Source organism: Zosterops lateralis (assembly GCF_965231275.1).
Source record: "Zosterops lateralis genome assembly, chromosome: 28".
NCBI classification, from domain to species: Eukaryota; Metazoa; Chordata; class Aves; order Passeriformes; family Zosteropidae; genus Zosterops; species Zosterops lateralis.
The window spans coordinates 4559902-4580100 of record NC_139788.1 but is presented as its reverse complement, the minus strand read 5'-3'; the positions used below and the strand labels follow the sequence as shown (position 1 = coordinate 4580100).

The 20199-nt window shown below is 62.3% G+C and overlaps 2 protein-coding genes across 5 annotated transcripts; both read left to right on the top strand.

The window, feature by feature from the left end:
- Positions 1 to 3297: 3297 nt before the first annotated feature.
- TMEM222 (transmembrane protein 222) lies at positions 3298 to 10722 on the top strand (the record flags this gene model as incomplete). The annotated part of the gene is made up of 6 exons (XM_083879396.1): positions 3298 to 3413; positions 4912 to 4996; positions 6190 to 6221; positions 6929 to 7025; positions 7328 to 7458; positions 8395 to 10722. The coding sequence occupies 6 exons, from the start codon at positions 3298 to 3300 to the stop codon at positions 8480 to 8482; spliced, it is 549 nt and encodes a 182-aa protein (XP_083735522.1). The 3' UTR covers positions 8483 to 10722.
- A 3410-nt stretch (positions 10723 to 14132) lies between these two features.
- Positions 14133 to 19756, top strand: SYTL1 (synaptotagmin like 1; the record flags this gene model as incomplete). 4 transcript variants are annotated; one of them, XM_083879640.1, is made up of 16 exons in its annotated part: positions 14133 to 14221; positions 14858 to 14970; positions 15947 to 16184; positions 16465 to 16610; positions 16690 to 16795; positions 17130 to 17169; positions 17422 to 17521; positions 17675 to 17769; positions 18125 to 18244; positions 18332 to 18498; positions 18581 to 18683; positions 18779 to 18940; positions 19007 to 19085; positions 19154 to 19253; positions 19332 to 19537; positions 19617 to 19756. In XM_083879640.1, the coding sequence occupies exons 3-16, from the start codon at positions 15997 to 15999 to the stop codon at positions 19754 to 19756; spliced, it is 1752 nt and encodes a 583-aa protein (XP_083735766.1). In that variant the 5' UTR covers positions 14133 to 14221; positions 14858 to 14970; positions 15947 to 15996. The 4 variants fall into 4 exon arrangements, with proteins under 4 accessions (XP_083735766.1, XP_083735768.1, XP_083735767.1 ...); XM_083879642.1 differs by adding an exon at positions 15618 to 15719 and having other exon boundaries at positions 18779 to 19085; XM_083879641.1 differs by having other exon boundaries at positions 18779 to 19085.
- Positions 19757 to 20199: the final 443 nt, after the last annotated feature.

The following is a 20199-nucleotide window of genomic DNA, read 5'->3' as shown; positions in this document are numbered from 1 at the left end:
GATGGGTCCTGTGTGTGAGCAAAATGGGAGCAAGGCGTTGGGAATGTGCCTGCTCTGGGTGCTGGGAGCAGCTCAGCCCTTGCTGCTGCAGGAGAGGAGACTGCCGGGGACCCCTTTTAGGGCTGGCCTGGAGAGGAGCTGGATTTTGTCCTGGATTTCATGGCTGAGAAATCCCCCTGACCAGCACTTGGCAATGGGAGCGCTTCCACTTGTGCCCCTTATCCCTGAGAAACCGGTGCCTTTTCCTTTAGCCGTGGAAGTGCCCTGTGGATCGGCCGTGTCAGAGAGGGAGGAAATGCAGCTTCCCAGTGACAGGGAGAGAGAACACCCTGAAGGTCGGAGCTGAGGGGGCTCAGGGCCACTTTGGTGAGGGTGGCCGAGCCTGGCGTGTCCCCTGGGGGGTGTGATGGCACCAGCAGAGCGCCCAGGGATCCTTGGCTCACACCGAGCCAGGAGAGGCGCAGAGCAGAGCAGGGGAACAACACAAACCCAGGCCAGCCTCCCCTGCGGGGCCGGGGAAGGACACGGGGCTGGTGTCCTCCATCAGCCCGAGCCTCGGTGACATTTCCAGTCAGCTCCTGCTGCCGCCTCGGCTGTCAATGTCAGGAGGGGGAGGGGATCTCCTCCTGGAGTGCTTTGGTTCTGGCAGTCCCTCTAATGTTGGAGCTGTCACAACAGGGAAGGTTCCCAAGGAAGCGCTGCTGAACAGGAGCTGGCTGGGCGCCTGCTGCTTCCAGCTCTGCCCTGAGCCAGCCTGGGAACGGGAGGTACCCGAATCCTGCCCGGGCTGGGCTCCAGGCCGGGCTGGGACCAACCCCCGGCGCTCCATCCGCTCCCCTCGGGCCGGCTCGGGGTCACCGGGGTCCGGGGAGGGCTCTGGCACCTCCTGGAGCGGGGCCCGGCCCTGCTGTACCGAGCGGGGCTGCCCGAGGGGAGCAGAGGAGCCATCGGTGGCAAAGTCCCTGGCAAAGCCTTTTGTTTCTCCTCAAATGAGAGCTTGCACAAACAATGATGGCACCATTCCTGCTCGGCACATCGATCCGGTGCTGTAGTCAGGCAAGAGAGCTGCAATAAAACCCCGGCCTTTAATTTTATGCATGGAGAACTTCTTACCTGCTCTCCCCTCCCTTGTCCTCCCCCCCACAGTTCCTTTCCCAACTGCAGCTATTTTTCCCTGCTGACTTCAGGTGTTTTGTATTCTGCTTAGATCAATAGCAGCACAACAGCAGCAGCTTTCCAGTTGTCACCAGGAAGACCCTGCTGTCAGCTCCAGCTCAGCCGTGCTCTGCCGGGGCTGGAGAGCCCTTGTGCTTCCCTGGCAGACACAAAGAGCTGCACAGCAAACCAGGGCTCTATTGATTTGGGATTCAATTATTTCATTTATTTATTTATTTTTTTAATCCAGCCTGGGGAAAGCTGTGCTCTTCCCCAGCTCCAGCAGCTGGGTTTGCCTTCCTGCACTCGGTTTAGGAGGGAGAGAAGTGTCTGAAGCGCCCCGTGCCCGGGCGGGAGGTGGCACTGCGGGGACACGTCCTGCGGAGGAGGCTGTCACTGCTGTCCCCGCTGTGTGCCTCTGCCAAGGAGCTGCTCCCCGGTGATATCCTGCTTAGCAGCCTCCCAGCCATCAGCAGGAAGAGCAAATCCATTGCCTAATCCGACAAACGTGCCAGGGCCACATGAGCTGATGTGAACATTGGCCCCTCATTCGTGGCTTTTTCACAATCTCTGATATTTATGTTGGCCTGGAGCAAATCAATGCCAGGGTTTTTTTTTTTTTCTTTGTCGAACAAAAAGTGTTCACTGAAACACAACCTTTGTGTGCATCTTCCACCCCACGTGCCAAAATGGAATCATAGAGTGTTGAGGGTTGGGAGGGACTTTAAAGAGCATCTCATCCCACCCTGCCATGGGCAGGGACACCTTCCACCACCCCAGGCTGCTCCCAGCCCTGTCCAGCCTGGCCTTGGGCACTGCCAGGGATCCAGGGGCAGCCACAGCTGCTCTGGGCACCCTGTGCCAGGGCCTCACCCTCACAGGGAAGGATTTTTTCCTCTTATCCAATCTAATTTCCCTTCTTTCAGTTTGTACCCGTTACTTTGTCCTAAAAGAGGAAAGCAGAAGTAAAAGTAGCAGCCATGGCTTCGCTCTCAAGTGTTTGATTTCCTCAGCTTTCTCTCTTTTTGGAGACTATTTTGTGGATTCCCTTTCCATCAGCTCAGTGCTCAAAGGGAGTTGCTGTGGCTTGTTCCTTGACAGGAAACTTTAGTGCCATTTTCTGCTGCCCCAGTGGCCCCTCCAAATGGTGGCAGAGGTCTCCCATCTCCTGGGCTTTCCCTGGAGGCCTCAGGAGTCCAAAGCTCGGTGTGTGAGTGCTGCTCTGTCCTGGAACAGAGAGAATCCATGGGCAGAGGCAGGGAAGGGAAAGCAGGACACAAAGCAGGGAGAAGCCTTTTGGTGAAGGAATGTTGGTAAAAAGTGGGAGCTGTAAGTTTGTGTTGGGAACGGGGTTTTCCTATCCCCAAGTCCAGCTCTGCCTTGTCTCTGTGGCACATGCAGGAAGGGGCCAGGAGTGTTTGTTTCTATTCCCGGTGCCCTGGCAGAGCAGTGTGACTGCAGAGGTCTCCTGCAGAGCCTTGGCTGCTCCGTGCCCTGACGGGAAGCCCGGCCTCGGCCTCTGTGTGAGGAGGAAATGAGCAGCTGCCAAGGAAAAGGTGGAAGGATGCAGAGGTGGGAGGTGGGCCCGGCAGTGACCCTGCACAGCCCCTCCCTGTGCTCCCCCCCAGCCCCGCGGATCCCACTCTGTGTCCCCAGCGTGCCGTGGAGGGTGGAAATCTGCATTAAACACATTTCCCCAGCCGCCTTGTGTAGTTTGAGTTTAACTTCTCAATAAAGCGATTGTTATTTTCCTAACCCTTTGTCTTCCCTCTGCAAACGCTGTTGCTGCTCTGGCAGTCCCTGCCCTGTCCCGGGAGGCTCCGTGGGATGATGGTTTCTGCTTTCCGGGGCCTTGGGGACAGCCACGGGGCTGTGCTGGCCCCGCACAGGGGACCGGGACCGGGGCCAGACCGGGGGCTCCGGGACTGGGATGGGGCTCCAGGGGGCTCCGGACTGGGGTCTGCTCCCAGGCTTGGGGCCCCGGCCCTGTCCCTTCCCCGCCCCCCAAACCCTTCCCGGCCCGTTCCCGTTCCCGGTCTCCGCTCCCGGCCCCGTTTCCCGGCCCGTTCCCGGTTCCCGTTCCCGGTTCCCGGAAGCGCGCGCGGCCCGCCGGAAGTGACGCGCTGCGGGCGCGCCCCGGGCATGGCGGCGGCGGAGCCCGGCATGAAGCAGTTCAATGGCGGCGGCGGCGCCGCGCCGGACGCGGAGCGCGGCCGCTTCCCGCACTGCGTGGTGTGGACCCCGATCCCCGTCCTGACGTGAGCGAGGCGCCGGGGGCGCACCGGGGACAGGCGGCGCGGCGGGGGCCGGGCCCGGGACGGGACCCCCTCCCCTCCCCGGGGCCTCCCGTGCCCTGTCCCGAAGGCCCCTCGCCCCTCCCGGGTCCCCCTCGCTGCTCCCGGGCCCCCCTCGCCTCTGTCGGGACCTTCTCCCGCCTTCCCCCCGTTGCCCTTCCCGAGTTCTCCCCTCGCCCGTCCCGAGTCCCCCTTTGCCCTTCCCGCGGGGCCCGTCCCGGGCAGGGCCCGTTCCCGCGGTCTGGGGGAGGGTCTGTGCCCGCCGGGCCCGTCCCTGCGGGAGCGGAGCGATGCGAGGGAACGTGGGAAGCCTTTTTGGGAGCGGAGGTTTGGCCGCCGGGATGCGAGACCAGCCCGCGCCCCGGGGGGAGTCTCGCCGCGCCGCTTTTCGTGAGTCGGGACTGGATTTGCCTTCCCAGGCTCGCCAGCCAAGTGTGGGCAGGCTCCGGGGAGAACTTGGGAGTTTTGCTCTGTTCGTGGGAACGGGGAAAGCTGTGGCGGTGGGGGTTGTCTGCACACAGCGAGGCTTGTTTTTCCACCTTCCCCTTCCCCTCGGGTTCCCATCAGGTGATGTTTGCTGAGCTCCAGGTCAGGTAGAAGATGTGGCGTGGGGTGTGCCGGGATCGGGAACGGCCCGGAGCTCTCCTCGCCCGGGAGAGGCTGCACTTCCCCTTTTATCTCTTTTGTCTCTTTTATCTCTTTCATCTCTTTTTTTTTTTTTCTTTTTTTTTTTTTTTTTTTTTTTTTTCTTTCTTAAAATTTTCACCTCAGCCTTTTCCCGGAGGATTTTGCAGAGCTTTTTAACATTCCTAACCCCAGCTGGGAGTGCTGAAGGGAGCTGCCAGAGCCACTCAGTCCCTCAGGGAGAGAGGAATCAGGGAGATCAGCAAAGCCTGGAATATTTACTCCTATGTGCTAGTGATGGCTTATAGGTCTGATCCGGGAAAGGCTTTGGGATGGAGATCTGAGCATGGAAAAGGGTTGGGATATAGGTCTGCTGCTCCCTGGGGCTGTAAATATCCATCAGGGAGAAGGTCTGTGAAGCAATAGGATCATGTAGGGGAGGGAATGCTCTTCCTAGAGCCAGGAACTCTGTTCTCTGTCTGGAGAGCTCAAATCTGGGTTGCTGTGGAAAGGTGGGCAGGGTGACCTGATTTTTGGTCACTGGAGTGGAAAGTCCGGTTTTATCTCAAGGCAGCAGCTCCTCCAGGATCTGATCTCTGTGCTTGGCTGCACAAAGGGGTTTGTGGGTGGATGGGGCTGTTCCTGCCCTGCCTGGGCTGTGTGCAGGGCGCTGTGGGGTGCACTGTTCTCTCCCCTCCCTCCAGCCAGTGCAGCCGGGGCTGTTCCCTGTGTCCTTTCCAGCCCTTCCCTGGCTGTGGCTCCCACAGTCCCCCATCCCAGCCGTGTGTCCCGGGCTCCCCGTGGGCTGGGCAGGGACAAACCCCGTGTTGCTTTGCAGGTGGCTGTTCCCCATCATCGGCCACATGGGCATCTGCACCTCGGCCGGCGTCATCCGCGACTTCGCGGGGCCCTACTTCGTCTCTGTAAGTGCCTCCTGCACCCAGCAATGCCTGCTTCCCCTGCTGCTCCCTGCCCTGGGGGCTTCTGAGCCACCCTGGGGGCTTCTGAGCCTTGGGGGTTTCTGAGCCACCCTGGGGCCTTCTGACCCTGCCTTGAGGGGTTCTGACCCTGCCCTGGGGGCTTCTGAGCCACCCTGGGGCCTTCTGACCCTGCCTTGAGGGGTTCTGACCCTGCCTTGAGGGGTTCTGACCCTGCCCTGGGGGTTTCTGAGCCACCCTGGGGGCTTCTGACCCTGCCTTGGGGGGTTCTGACCCTGCCCTGGGGGCTTCTGAGCCTTGGGGGCTTCTGAGCCACCCTGGGGGCTTCTGACCCTGCCCTGGGGGCTTCTTAGCCACCCTGGGGGCTTCTGAGCCCGTCCTGAGGGATTCTGAGCCTGTCCTGGGGAGTTCTGACCCTGCCCTGGGGGGTTCTGAGCCCACCCTGGGGGGTTCTGAGCCCGTCCTGGGGGCTTCTGAGCCCATCCTGGGGGGTTCTGAGCCTGTCCTGGGGGGCTCTGAACCAGCCCTGGGGAGTTCTGAGCCTGCCCTGGGGGGTTCTGAGCCCACCCTGCCCTTTCCAGTTCAGCTGGAAAGCTTCAGGTGTTTTGGAAGATCTGTTGCTGTTGGGGGTCATTTGGGGGTGTGATAAATAATGGCTGGTTTGGTGAGGAGAAGGGGAAAAAAAATCTTGTATTCCAGGCTCTAAATTAGGTGTTTAGGGCTTAAAATCTCTTAATTCTCAGTAGCAGAAGGGCCTTCAGCTGCCTCAGCGTGGTTGTTTGTGTCATGCTGCTCACCATGGGGTGTGTGCCAGGCCTCTTAAGCTGCTGAGGGTCTGGGAGATTCTGAAAGTAAAAAGAGTTTCAATTTGGGATAATTAATGCTCCTAATAGACTGAGACATTTGTAACTAAGAGCTAACAAAATATTAACACTATGAAAAGAAAAAAAGAGGGGGAACAAGGCAGTTGTAGGTAAGTGATGTCACTGTGTGTGGAGTGTAAATGTGCCCATGGCCAGACCAGAGGATGGGAAAAATGGGAATCCAGACCCAGGGAATCCACACCCAGGACTGGTGTCTGGGGCAGTTGGATCACTCAGTCTGTGAGACCTCCAGCACCATCCATGCCCTGAGTATTGGCTTCATCCTCCTGAATTTTCCTTTTTTTTTTTTTTTAGGAAGACAACATGGCATTTGGGAAACCTGTGAAGTAAGTGCTGCCTGTTTGTGTTAAACTGACAACTGCCCTGCAATTCCTGGGGACAGACGTGCTGTGACATTCCTTTTCCTGGTGCTCAGCTGCCCTCATTCACCTCCGTGGCCACTGTGTCTCTGCTTTTGAGGAAACCACATTAAATTAAATCTTGTTAGCAGCATGACAACAACGTGGTGGTGTTCATAAGCAGAGCTGTGTGCAGCCTTTGTTAGAGAAAAGGAAAAGAAAAGGCTAAACCTTCCCAGATGAAGATAAAACCTTTAGATAAAACCATTCCAAGATGATGTTAACAGGTGCTCTGAGTAAACACTGCCTGGCTGTGCTGGGGAGCTGATGTCCCTCACATCCTGTCAGTGCTCTGGGGTTGTGTCTCTCAGCTCAGGCTTGTGTTCAGAATAGCCAGGAGGCACCTTTGGGGTGTGGGAGCAGGTCAGGGCTGTCCCCCTGAGCTCTGTGGTTTCTCTCTCTGGGGTGCTGAGCAGCCTTTCTGCTGCCTCCAAGAGCTGGAGTGCATTCCAGAGGCTCTGGATTTATCCAAGTCTTTTAAGCATGTGCAGGGCAGGGAGCTGGACTCGATGATCCTCGTGGGTCCTTTGCAGCTCAGGAGGCTGTGATTCCACATCTCCCTACTGGGAGGAGCCAGCACTGGGGGGGGGTGCAGCAGGAGAACAATGCAAAGGAAACTCTTCTCATCCTTCCAGGTACTGGAAACTGGATCCCAGCAAAGTCTACGCCACTGGTCCCAACGCCTGGGACACGGCCGTGCACGACGCGTCCGAGGAGTACAAGCACCGCATGGTACAGCTCCTGTCCTACAGCTCCTGTCCCCCTGGGAGGGAGCCAGGGAGGGAGGGAGGGTCCCCCAGAGCCTCCAGGGACTTCCCAGAGACATTCTGGGTACCCCATCCCTGAAAATACTGGAGCAAGGAGCTTTAAAGTCCATCCAGCCCAAACCATTCCCCGATTCCGTATCTCTGCGGTGCTTTGAAGGGATCCCTCCCCAGCAGTTGGCTCCTTGCCACAGGACCGAGACCTGTGGCTCTCCACCAGGACTGGGAAACCGCAGGGACAGGATTTCTAATCCCTTTTTTGTGTTCCAGCACAACCTTTGCTGTGACAACTGCCATTCCCACGTGGCTCTGGCCTTAAACTTGATGAGATACGATAACAGCACGTCCTGGAACATGGTGAAACTGTGCTTCTTCACACTCCTCTATGGGAAATACGTCAGGTGAGCTGAGGGACAGCCTGGATTCAGCAGCAGAAGGGGCTCTTTTCCTTCTCCTGAGCCCTCTGAGGCGTCATCTGGCCCATGGAAAAGGGAGAAACATCCCCCTAAGCCGAGGGTGTGTTGCTGGTGGGTGGTGCTGTCACTGCCTGTGCTCAGCAAGAGAAGCAGGAGTGCTTGCTGGGTTGCACTAGATGCTGCTCCCAAAATACTGTTTCTGGCTGCTAATTTGGAGTGCCTGGAATTTGGGAAATGCTGGCTAAAGCAAATCTTGCTCTGTGTTGTCTTCTGGCTGGGTTAGGTCAGAACATAAGGTCACAGGATGGCTTCTCTCCAAGGATTACTGGTTTCCCTCTCCTCTCTTGAATCTTGTTTACATAAAAACTGGTCTGATTTCCAGCTGCTGTGGAGCTTCCAACTGGAGTGGGAAGGGAAACCCTGAGCTTTCCTTAAGGAAAGGGTTTTGAATCTCCATTTCTGCTCCTTGTGCCTGAAGAGGAGATTCTGTGAGGGCTGCCCTGCATGGAGCTCCACTTCTGTGGAGTCTTCCCTGTTCTGGAAGAGCTTCTTCACCTGCCTTTGGGCAAGGATAGCTCCAGCTGCCTTGCTTAAATCCACAACAGTCAGAGTAACAAGCCCTGTGGTAATGGAGTTTCATTTTTTGTGGCCTCCTGTCACCATTCCTGTCTGTGGAAGTATGAAATGTCTTTGACTTCATTTAAGCTTGAAGGAGACTCCAGCCCTTTTGTTTATGATATATTTATTGTGGTCCTGATTGAGTCTCAGTTTTTAACTCTGAATTTCCAGGATGGGGTGTGTGGCAGTGCCAGCAACAGGTGACAGGCATCTGTCTCCCTCTGATTTCTCCTGTCAGTTCTCCCATCCTTTTGTCTCTGCTGATTTCTCACATTTCAACCTTCCCTCCTTTCCCTCCTGCAGCATAGGGGGGTTTGTGAAGACCTGGCTGCCCTTTGTCCTCTTCCTGGGGGTGATTGTGACCGTGGTTCTCACCCTGCACCTGCGGTGATGGCAGCCCTGACCCCCCCAGTGCCTGAGCACACAAAGGAAGAAACTGTGACTGATCCAGCAGGATGGAGGCCTGGGACTCTGGGAGCCTTTTCCAGGGAAGGTGGCAACCCTACCCCATCGTGACAGCCCATCTCCTGGAGTTGGCTTCTTTTCCTCCTGTGTCTGTTGTGTCGATGGTGTCTCCCACTGTCAGGGGTCTGGAAGCTTCTGCTCTCTCTCTTTCTGCAGCTGGGGAGGTGGGAATGGGATCAGGAAAGGAGAGGGGTGGGCACCTTTGCTTTCAGTGCCAAGAAAAGCCTCAGGGCAAACTCTGCCCCCTGCAGTGGCACAAGCAGATACACCTTGGGAAGGTCTCTCTGATCACCTGCTTTCCTCCTCCTCATCAGACGCTCCCTCAGATTCCCTGGGTCTCCAGTTAGGAGCTGCTGTTTTCCCTGTGGCACATCTCTCCAGTAGCACACATTCCAAAGGGGAAGTGTGGGGTTCTCCCTGGGAGTTTGGGGTGCCCCAGCCCTCAGTGATGGCCCCCGGCAGTGGCAGGAGGGGGCTGAGGTGGGACACTCTGAGGAACGCTCTGTGGCAGGGCCACCTCCCCTGGTCCTGCTGGTGAGCCTGGAAAGGCAGGAAAGCCCAGGGCTGGCTTGGGAAGGGCTCATGGCAGGGTGCACCCCTTCAGGAGCCTGCTGCAGCATTGGGAGGCAGCCCTTTATCCCTTTTAGCTTGTGCCAGAGAAAATATCACTTCTCGGCTTCTCCTTGGGCTCTCAGTTGCTAAATCTGGCGCTGCAATGCTCACAAGCCACTTGTTTCCCTTTGATCCCCGTGCTCTGTGTGTCACAGGCAGCAGCTGGGACAGAGAGGCTCAGCCTGGGGCTGGAAAACCTCTGTGGGAGCAGCACCTGAGCCTAGAGCTGAAAGGAGGAGGTGAAGGGACTGGAAGTTGCCTGTCTGGCCGGGCTTTGCAGCAGCGAACTGGGTTTTTTTCCTGGCTAGTCCTGTGTGGTGATGGAGGAATGGTTCAGGAGCTTTGGAGAGCTCACCTGGGCACAGGTGCTGTGCAGGGCTTGGTGTGAGGAGCTCAGCTTGGGCAGGATGGGCTGTGGGAGGGGGGCTGTCCCCGAGTCCCAGGTAGGAGGTAGTTTGGATGTGACCTGGAGCTCTTTCTACAGCTGGGTCTGCTCTGCAGGTGCTGATTTTAGGGGCTCTGAGCCAGGGGGAATTTTAAAGCCAAGCCTGGCTGAAGGGTGATGTGCAGCTGAGCAGTCCCTGCTGGCTGCAGAGGGGGGAGAAGAGCTTTTCCACTCACACCTGAAAAACCAGCTCATTATTCCAGTACCTGGCAGATTCCAAGAAATCCATTTCACGAGTGCTTGTGGCCAGCAGGAAAGCTTTTCTGGGGGTCCCTGCCCTGTCTGCAGCTTCCTCTGTCCCTGGAGCCCAGTCACTGTCAGTCTGCTGGTTTCCAGACCCCTCCCCATGTGCCTCTCACACTTCCCTGACTCCTCCAGCCAGGTGGGACGGTTGGACTCTCCTCTTGAGCTTGTTTTTGTGTCTTCCCCTTTTCCTCAGCCAGTTTTAAGTCACCCCTTATGCCTCCTGCTCATTATTGTCCCTCTGTCACCTCACTGTGGCCTTCCCCATCAGCCTGGAGCTGACACACTGCAGGGGCTGCTCTGTCCAGGCCTTCCCTTCCTGTGTGGAGAGCACGGGATGGAGAGTGCTGGGCCTGGGGCTGCTGCAACGCTGAAATCCTCATAAAAGAGAAGCTGGATGAAAGGACGGAGTGTTCCGAGCTCTGTTCTCCGCCCAGGAGCCACTGCCCAGCCTGGCCCGGGCCAGCCGGGTGGGAGAGGGGAGCGCTTTCCCTGTGTGCTGATTTCAGTGAGATTCCTTGGAGTGCCCGGCCCCGGGGCTGGATCCTCCCTCAGCAATAACCTCGAGCCCCTCGGCCCATCCCGTCCATGTTTTATCCACGAGCTCTACAAGAATTGCCAAAGCTGAGACTTTGGGGTGTCAGGGGGGCCCCCTGGACTTCCAAAACCCCCACTGTAGAATTCCCTCTCGTTTGCTCCTGATGCTTTTGACCAGAGCGGAGTTTGGAATGGCGAGGGCGAGCCCCCATCCCTCATCCTTTGTTCCCTTCATCTCTGCGGGGCGCTGGATTTCTTTGTAAATATTTAAACTCTGCTTCTGTGGTTTCATAATCCCGACGGCAGGGAAATAAACTGATTTCTGTGGATATCTCCAAGTGCTGTGTCTGTTCCCTCAGCCGAGAGCGGGGTTGGGATCGGGATCTCCCCTGCCCTGCTGAGCCCTGGCCCCTCTCCTGCCCAAAGGAGCCGGACCCTGAGGCCCCCACACCTTTGGTTTTATGGACTCGCCCTTTTCCCTGCTCCAGGGAGAACTCGCAGCCCTGCTGCTGGGGGCAGGAGAATTCCCCATCCCTGCAGTGCAGGGAAGAGTTTGTGGGATTTAATGCCAGGTCTTGACGCCTGGGCAGGGGCAGCCAAGTGTTCTGGGGTGGGAGATGCTTTTTTTCCAAGATTGATTCCCTTCAGCTGTGAGCAGCTTCCCTTTTGTCTCTCCTGTGTCCTTTTTTTCCGGGAGGCGCTGCTTTCCCAGCTCCTTTCCCTTCCCAGCCCGGAGTCCCCCACCTTCCCAGGGGAGGAGGCGCCTGGCCTGGCCCTGGGGCTGCTGGAAGCAAGAGCCAGACTCATTTTCCCCTCTCCCAGCAGGATCTGCTGCCTGAACTGGGAGCAGGGGAAGCTGTGCCTGCTGACTGCAGATGCAGCCACTGATTTTCTGTTCCATCTGATATCCAGAGGCTGGAGCTGTGGCGGGGAGGGGGGAGTACATCAGCCTTAAAATCAGGTTGTGTCCAAGGCCAGGGGATTTCACGGTGCAGCCATTTTATGGAAAACCACCTGGATCCTCCCGCTCAGCCCCTCCAGGCAGGCAGGCTCAGCTCCTGCAGGATGCCAGGCGGCTCCGGGGGTTTATCCCACACACATCTGTCGCTGCAAGGTGAGCTGAGGATGCCAAGGGCCCGCAGGGCTCCCGGCCCGCCTCCCAGGCCTGGCAGGGTTTTCCCCACAATCTCCTTCTGCTGGGACTCCGAGTGGGGTGTGCGGGAGCTGGGCCGCGGGTCGGGACACGGAATGTGGGGACAGGGGGGACAGCGGGGTCCGAGTGTCCCCGCACGGTGCCATCAGATCCCCGCCGGGGCTGAGGCTGCAGTGCCAGCCCCGCTCCCTCCTCCTCCTCTCCGGGCTCTGGCGGGGCCAGCGCAGCCCCGGGAGCCAGGAATGCTGCGGAATGGAATGTCAGGATCCATCCCGGCTGCCGCACGGCCTGAGCGCCCATCCCGGAGTGACCCCGCTCCCCATCCCCGCCTGGGGCGGCCGAGAGTCACCGGGCCCGGCCGGGAGCGGGGCCGGGGGTCCCCGACCTCTGTCCCCGCGGGGAGCCGGGAATGTCACCGCCCTGGGGCCGGGAGTGTCACCGCCAGGGAGCCGCCTTTGAAGTGGGGTCACTTTTCTGCAGCTGGCCGGAGGGGAGGGGTCCCAGGGGTCACCCCCTTTGGGAGGGGGGGACATCAAAGGCTCCCCCAGGATCAATAGCCCTGGGGGCTGCACTGGGGCGCACTGGGAGCTCTGGGAGCTGCCGGGGCTGTGGTGCCCCCCCGGCTGTGGGTACCCCGCATCCTCAGGGGCTGTTTCCCAGGCAGGGGAGGGGAGGGGAGGGGAGGGGGGTAAGACCCATCTCTGGCCTCCCAGCCAGGCCTTGAATGTCATTCCCAGCCAGAGCCGCAGCTGCAAACGCTCGAGGTTCCTGCTCTGCTGTGGGGATTTGAAATAAAAAAATTAAAAGTGGGTGCAAAGCAAAGGGTCCCCAGCCCGAGGGATTGGGGTCCATCCCTGCGGGAGCTGGGGGCTGTCCCAGGGGGATGGGGCACCACTCCCGTGTGTCCCGGGAGCGCTCGAGTGCCGCAGCAAAGGCTCTGGGAGGGCAGAGGGCACGGACAGCTGAGATCCCGGGGGAGGAGCGGGGCCGGGTGGCTCCACGCCCTTGCGGGGTGCTGTGCTGCAAGGGCTTCCCCACCGCCCAAAAATCCACTGCTGGGGCCCCGCCCGTGCTCCAGCTCCTGCTCCTGCCTCAGTTTCCCCGGAGGAGAACCAGACTTGCCTGTACCTCCCGGACCCGAGGAGCAAGTCCTGGAGGGAGCAGGGCTGGGACAGGCCGGGACTCGCTCCCTCGTGGGCTCGGGGCTGCCCAGGTGGGGCTGAAATGAGGCAGAACCTGCCCCGGCACTGGGGGCTGCCCTCTGATGCTGCTCCAGGAGCTGCCTGCAAGGAAAATCATCCCCAAGGGCTGGCCCAGCACCTGCCTCAGGTGTGCTGCTGGCCAGGGTGTCCCCGGGTGTCACCAGCTGTCACTGGGCTGCTGCAGCCCCGTCCCCGAGGCCCAGCAAACTCACTGCACCTTTGGGTCACCAGGGACAGGGTGGGACACACTGCAGGACGTGTCCCACTGCTCCTCACGCCCTTCTCCATCCCATAAGTGTTCCTCACTCTGGGTGCTGCAGGAACAAAGGGTCCAGGACGCCCAGAAAGGGCTTGGGGTGATCCAGAGTGCAGCCCCGGCCCACGAGAAGCCATGTGGGGATTCAAGTGTCCTCACGTCATTGTCCCCTGCAGAGGCCTGGCTGCATCCCCAGGACACCCAGGCAGGATCCCACTGCTCTGGGACCCCCCAGCAGAGCTGGGCAGCGAGCAGCCTGCAAGGGGAGGAAGAGGAGAGTGGCCCACAGACAGACACATGAAGCCACTGCTGAAGTCTCATTTCCTGAGAAACCAGGCTAAAAATAATCCCCTTTTATTGCCGTCCTGTGCTCGGTAAGTGCTGCCATCTCACATTAAAGCTGGGGGGGAGCTGAGCCCCATCCCCAGCCAGCTGCTCTCCCTCTGGCATTGAGGGAAACTGAGGCACAGGTCCCGCTGTGGTGCCCCTGCCCGGGGTTTGTCCCTGCCTGGCACTGCTGGCCCCATCCTGCGTGGGGCTGAGCATCAGGACGGTCCTGGGTGCTCAGGACCCCCGGGCCATTGAGAGCAGGATGGGCTGTACCCGTGGGATAGGGAATGTGGGGCTGGGGTAAAGGGGGGACCATGGTTTGGGGAGGGGCTGGGCCGTCCCGTGGGCTGGGATTGCATTATGGGATGGGGGTCGTGGAGCCGAGGACACCCCGGGGGATGGGGGTCCTGCAAAGCCCCAGGGACCTGATGTTGCTCCACGCTGGGTTTTTGGGGTGGGTGCTGCAGGGGGGCAGATGTTCTGCTCCCCCCGTGCCCAGCACAGACCAATCCCCCCAGTTCCCCCAGGAGCCCCAGAGCCACATCCTGCCCCCAGCCCCCCGTGTGACACCGGGCTGGGACATCTCCCACCCCCATCCCCTTTTCCACCACCTCCAGTCCCCACCGGCCTTGGGGTCCCCCCTGTCCCGGGGCTCATCCCCACTGCACCACCCCTTCCCGGGCGCCTGACGCCTCCCAGTTCAGCCCAGTTCAGCCCAGTTCAGTCCCGTCCGGCGGGTGCTGCCGGCTCCAGTCCCTGCTTTCGTGCCGCCGGGCGCGGAGGCGCTCGCAGGGCTGCGGTTGAGTCACCCCGGGCGCAGCACCCAGCCGGGGGTGGGGACCGGGGACACCGCGGGCACCGAGCCACGGAGACCCCACACCGGGCAGGTAAGGGGGGCCTGGGGCTGATCCCTCCCCGGGGGAGCTGCACAGGCCCCTGGGGGGTGCAGGGGCCGGCCCGGCTCCTCCCGCCCCACCTGGGGCTGCACAAACCCCGCTCTGCTCCCCGGGACAGGGACGGGCTGGGAGCTCCGGGTCCCGCATTTCGGGGTGACTTTTCCCGTCCCCACGCTGTGACAGAGGCCTGGGCTGGCCCCGGCTCTGAGGGCCCTGCTGGGGTCCCTGGGGCCGGGAGGAGGCGAGCCTGTCCCGGCTGTCGGGCCACCTGCGCTGGGCTGGGGGCGACCGGGACCTGCGGGTTCCTGGGGGGCTGCGGGGGTCACCCAGGAGGGGCTGGGCCTGGGGGCATTTTGGGGAGGGCTGTGGGGGCCGTTTCACGCCGTCCAGACCCGCCCCACCCGGATTTTTTGGGCTGCCCGCAAGGAAAAAAGGGGGGCGTGCGAGCCCCAGTCGTGTCTGGCTGGGGAGGTCGGACTGGTTTGACTGGTCCCTGTGCAGGACCCGGAGCCCGGCACCCCCTGTGCCCTGCCGGGGCTGGGGGCTCCTTCCCGCCCGGGTTTGGGGCCCCCGCAGGGAACTGGGCACCGCAGCAGCGCCCGGCTGAGACTGAGGTGACATTTCTAGGTGGTGGCTCTGTTCCGGGGTGGGGGGACCCCCCCGCCCGCCGGCAGTAAACAGGATACGGGCGGCTGCGGCGGGGAGACAGCGACAGCATCACCGCAGCCCGGGGAGAGCCGGTCAGTGCCCCCCGAGACCCCTCCTGACCCGGGGAGAGCCGGTCAGTGCCTCCCGAGACCCCTCCCAGCCCCGGGGAGAGCCGGTCAGTGCCCCCCGAGACCCCTCCCAGCCCCGGGAGAGCCGGTCAGTGCCCCCCGAGACCCCTCCCAGGCCCGGGAGAGCCGGTCAGTGCCCCCCGAGACCCCTCCCAGCCCCGGGAGAGCCGGTCAGTGCCCCCCGAGACCCCTCCCAGCCCGATGTCGGGGTCTGGTGGGTGTTATGGTTCTCCCGAGGGGGCCGGAGGGTGTTTTGGGGTTCCCTGTGTGTGATGGGGGGTCCCTGGTGCTGCTTTGCTGTGGCTGTGCTCAGTGCTGGGCTGGGGTCCCCAAGGCTGGGGGATGTCTGACACCCCCCGGGGCTGGGCCAGGGGCACTGTGGGGCAGGGAGAGGACCCTCCGAGGGGCTGGGGACAGGCTGGGACCTGGGGGGTGGTCAGAGTCACCTTTGGGGCTGGGGACAGGGCCACTGGTGGGGGTGGCACACCCCAGCCGTGCCGGGGCTTGGCTCTGTGGGGGGTATCCGGGGGTTACCCGGGGGGTGCCCGGGGGGTCCAGGCCGATCTGCCCCACGGCTGCTGCAATTTCCTGCCCTCGGTGACACCCGGCAGCGCTTTCCCAACGCCGGGGACAGGAAGGGCCGTGGTGAGGCAACGCCGGGCGTGGGGCAAGACCCCCTGGGGGTGTGATGAGCTGAGAACGGTCTCAGCCAGGTCAGGTCTCAGCCGAGCCCCTTCTGCCATCTGTCCCTGTGCCCGGAGGATCCCCGGGAAGGCGGCAGGGGCAGAGCCGGCCCTGAGCAAACACGCCGGGCAAACACGGGCCGGGCTGGCGCGGGGCCGGCAGCGGGAGGAGCCCAACCCGGCCCTGCTCCTGGCACCCCGGGCATCCTCCCCGTGTGCCGCCGGGGCCGCTGAGCTCCCCCGCCTTGTCCTTCCAGCAGGATGAGCGGGGGGCGCCCCGTCCGGCCGCCCCGAGGTGCCCGTCCCCATGTTGGCCTCGCTGGTGCACGCCCGGCACGCTGAGCCCCCCCGGGCTGTGTCCCCAGGCCCCGCCATGGCGCTGCAGCCCGAGGCGCTGCTGGACCTGAGTTTCCTGACGGAGGAGGAGCGGAGCTGCATCGCCCGGGTGCTGCAGCGGGACTGGCAGCTCCGCCGGCGGGAGGAGGGCCGCATCAGGTGGGCTGGGGTGACCCTCGGTGACCCTTAGGGACCCCCGGGAGCGCTCAGCCCGGGCTCCTCATCCCCCGGGGACAGAGCGGCCAGGCTGGGGGGCTCCTTTCCATCACCCGCTGAGCCGGGTGAAGCCTCTGCTTTGTCACGGCAGCACCGGGGGTCCCAAAGGCCCGGGAGGTGGCGGCTGCTGCCCCCCGGGGCTTGGAAAGGCTCTGGGGTAGGGCACGGGGGCCGATGGCGGTGCCGGGTGGGGTCCCCATGTCCCTTCCCTCCCTGCCACCAGCAAACTCCGCAAGTCGGTGTCGGACCCGGCGCGGCTGCGGAGCCTCACCGGGGACTGGTTCTGCGACGCGCGGGCCCAGCGCCACCAGCACCAGCTGGGCTCCGACCTCGTCCGGGCCTCCATCCGCCGCAGGAGGCGCCCCCGGGGTAGGCCAGGGATGGGCCTGGGGGACAGGGAGCCTGGGGACCGCGGCTCGGCCCGCTGAGCCCCCCCATGTCCCCCCAGGAACGGGGGACCCGGAGCGTGGCCCCGGCCTGGGAGAGCTGGATGCCATTGACGAGCCGCTGGCGGAGAAGGAGGATGAGGATGGTGCCGTGGAGACGGATGAGAGGTGAGGGAGGGAAGGGGCTGGTGGCATCTCGCTGGTTCACACTGGGGGTGGCACGAGGGGCTGCAGGGGGAGCAGAGCCCCCGGTGCACGCAGGGCTGGTGTCTGCCCATCGTTCCATCTGCTCTTACACCATCTGTCCACCACTGTCTGTCCACCATCCCCGTGTCCATCTGTCCATCATCCCCGTGTCCATCTGTCCATCACCCCAGTGTCTCCCATTGTCCCCCTGTCTGTCTGTCCACCATCCCCGTGTTCATCTGTCCATCATCCCGGTGTCTCCCCCTGTCTGTCTGTCCACCACCTTGACCAAATTAACGTCGGTCTCTTCCCACAGTTCCCCCCCAGAGGAGGTGCAGGAGGCCACTGAGCCCCAGGTGGGTCCCTGCTGAGGGGGCTGAGCAGTACCTGACACCCCAGAGATGGGTGGGGGTCACCCTGCAGCACTCCCAGGGCCATCCCAAGATTGTGCTGCGCTTGGAGAGATCCTGAGCCCTGGGGAGTGGTGGGAAATGTCCCACACAATGTCCCATGGGGTGTCCCATGGGTCATCCCTCACCCTGTGCCCAGGAACAGAGGGCTGGGGAGGAGAGTGTGCCCAGGGTCCTGTTCTCACCCTTTCCTCACAGCCCAGCCCCCCCACCCCGGCCGTGGAGAGGACCCCGATGTCACAGCCCCTGCTGCAGGGTGACATCCCGGCCAAGGAGCAGGACAGCCCGGCCCAGACAGGTACTGGGGATGGGGGGTGGCTGCTGTGGGGGTTTGGGGGGCTGGACCCCCCAGCACTGCTCAGCAGCCTCCTCCTGCCCCCACTGTGACCTCTCATCTCACTGCTCTGGCCAAAAAAGGGATCCCCCCTCCTTCCCCCACTTGTCCCTGCAGGTGACACAGGAGGTGGGAACTCCTTTGGCTCATCCAGCACGGAGGAGGATGAGGAGGGGCCGGACTCAGCACACAGCAGCCACGATGCTGGGCAGGTGGGGCTGGGGGCTGAATGGAATTGGGGGGCTGTATGGGACTGGGGGGGGTGGAGAGGGTTGGAAGGAGTTTTGGAGGGGGAGTGGGGGGTTTTATTGGGCTGTAGGGTCTTGAGGGGGCTTTAAGGGGCTCTATGGGTTTGGAGGGTTGGAGGGGCCTGTACAAGGTTGGGGGGGGCTGTATGGGATTTTGGGGGTCTGGAGGCTGCTATATGGGGTTTGGGGGTCTGGGGGGACCGAACAAAACCAGCACAGCATGGCCTGTACCCAAGCAGCAGGCACTGCTGGGAGCTGGGTGTCCTCAGTGGGTCTGGGGCCCTGAGTGGGGGGTGCTGACCCTGATTTGCATTTCCAGAGACCAGAGACCCCCCAGACGGATCAGCCCCCTCCCACCCCGCTGTCCCCACAGAACGGCCACACCCCCCCGAGCCTGCTGAGCACCAGCTCCTCCGTGTCCAGCCTCAGCTCCTCTACGGTACGGGACCAGGGCTGGGCTGGGCTGGGCTGGGTGTGTGTGGGGCACCTCCCGAGCCCCCCTGACCTCGTCCCTTCCTCCCCACAGCTGAGTGGGAGCCTGATGAGCCTGTACAGCGAGGGGGAGCTGGGCAGGGTGGCCGTGAGGGGCTGTGTGCAGTTCTCCCTGCGCTATGACCCGGCCAAGAAGGAGCTGCAGGTGCACGTCCTGCGCTGCCGGGAGCTGGCCGAGGCCAAGAGGCAGCGCTCGGACCCGTGAGTGCCCCAGCCCTGCTGGCCCTGCCCAGGGGATGCCCCCTCTGCCCCCCACTGCCCCCAGCTCCTTTTGTGGCCCCAGGTACATCAAGACCTACCTGCTGCCAGACAAGTCCAACCGCAGCAAGCGCAAGACCGCGGTGAGGAAGAGGAGTTTGGATCCCGTCTTCAACGAGACCCTCAAGGTTTCTAACCCTCCTTTGGGGTGGGATTGGAGGGTCCCCGTGGTTCAGATTGGATGGGTGGGGGATGATCTCACCCTGTGTCCCCTTCCCACCAGTACAAGCTGGAGAAGAGGGACCTGCAGGGCCGGACCCTGAACCTCTCCGTGTGGCACCACGACAGCCTGGGCAGGAACCTCTTCCTGGGGGAGGTGGAGGTGGCCCTGGGCGCCTGGGACTGGGCCAACACACGTCCTGAGTGGTTCAGCCTCCAGCCACGGGTGAGCTCTTTGTGTCCCCGGCCCCCCTGTCCACGCAGTGCCCCTGTAACCCCCCGTCCTCCCCAGATGCCCATCCCCTCGGACGGCCTGGCCAGCCGGGGCAGCCTCAACCTGGCGCTGAAGTTCATCCCCGTGGGCTCAGAAGGTGAGAGGGGCCTGTGGGCAGCCGGGGGGTCTGGCCTGGCAGGGTGCCCCTGACCCTTCTGCCCACAGGAGGGGGGATGCCACCCACGGGCGAGCTGCACATCTGGGTGAAGGACGCTCAGGGCCTCATCCCACTGCAGAGCGGCTCCGTGGACGCCTTTGTGCAGTGGTAAGGCTGGGGGTGACACCCTGGGGACACCCCGAGGGGCTGCTGGGGTGTCCCCCCCTCACCCCAGTGTCACCCCAGCTACGTGCTGCCAGATGACAGCAAGGCCAGCCGGCAGAAGACACGGGTGGTGAAGAGGAGCCTGAACCCCCTCTTCAACCACACCATGGTGTACGACGGCTTCCAGGCCAAGGACTTGGCCGAGGCGTGTGCCGAGTTCACCCTCTGGCACCACGAAGCCTTTTCCAAGCGCCAGCTGGGCGGGATCCGGCTCAGCCTGGGCACCGGTGAGCAGCAGGGCCCCCCCGGCCCCTCGGGGTGTCCCCAGTGTCACGGCTCGGGGGTGACAGGGTGGTGTCTCCGCAGGGAGCAGCTACGGGCTGCCCGTGGGCTGGATGGACTCGACGCCGGAGGAGCAGGGGGTGTGGAGGCAGCTGCTGCAGCAGCCCGGGCGCTGGGTGGAGGCGCTGCTGCCCCTGCGGACCAACCTGGTCCCCCGGGCGTAGCCCCCGAGGACCAGCCGGGACTGTGGGACTCGAGGGGTGGAGACCTGTGCGGGCTGCGGTCTGTGCCCTCCCCTCCCGGCAGCAATGAAGTGACACCAGAGGGCACATCTGGCAGATTTTACTGCTGTGAAAACATCTGGTGGCTGTTTATTGCACTGGCCACCATATCCTGACTTCTTCTGCTGTGGGGCTGGAGCTGCTGCATCCCACTGCTTCCAGTGTGGGGCTGTGCCCTCCATCAGGGTCCTTCCAGCCCCTTGGGGTGGCAGCCCTGGGGCTCCAGTGGCCTTGTCACAGCTCTGGGTGGGGTGGAGGGGGTCACTGCTCTACCAGGATGTCCCTTTTCTTACTGGGGTACTGCACCCTGGGGTGCCCTGTCCCACTGGGACACCCACACTGGTTCCTTTCTCTGGGAAAGACTCGAGTCACTTGGGGCCACCCAC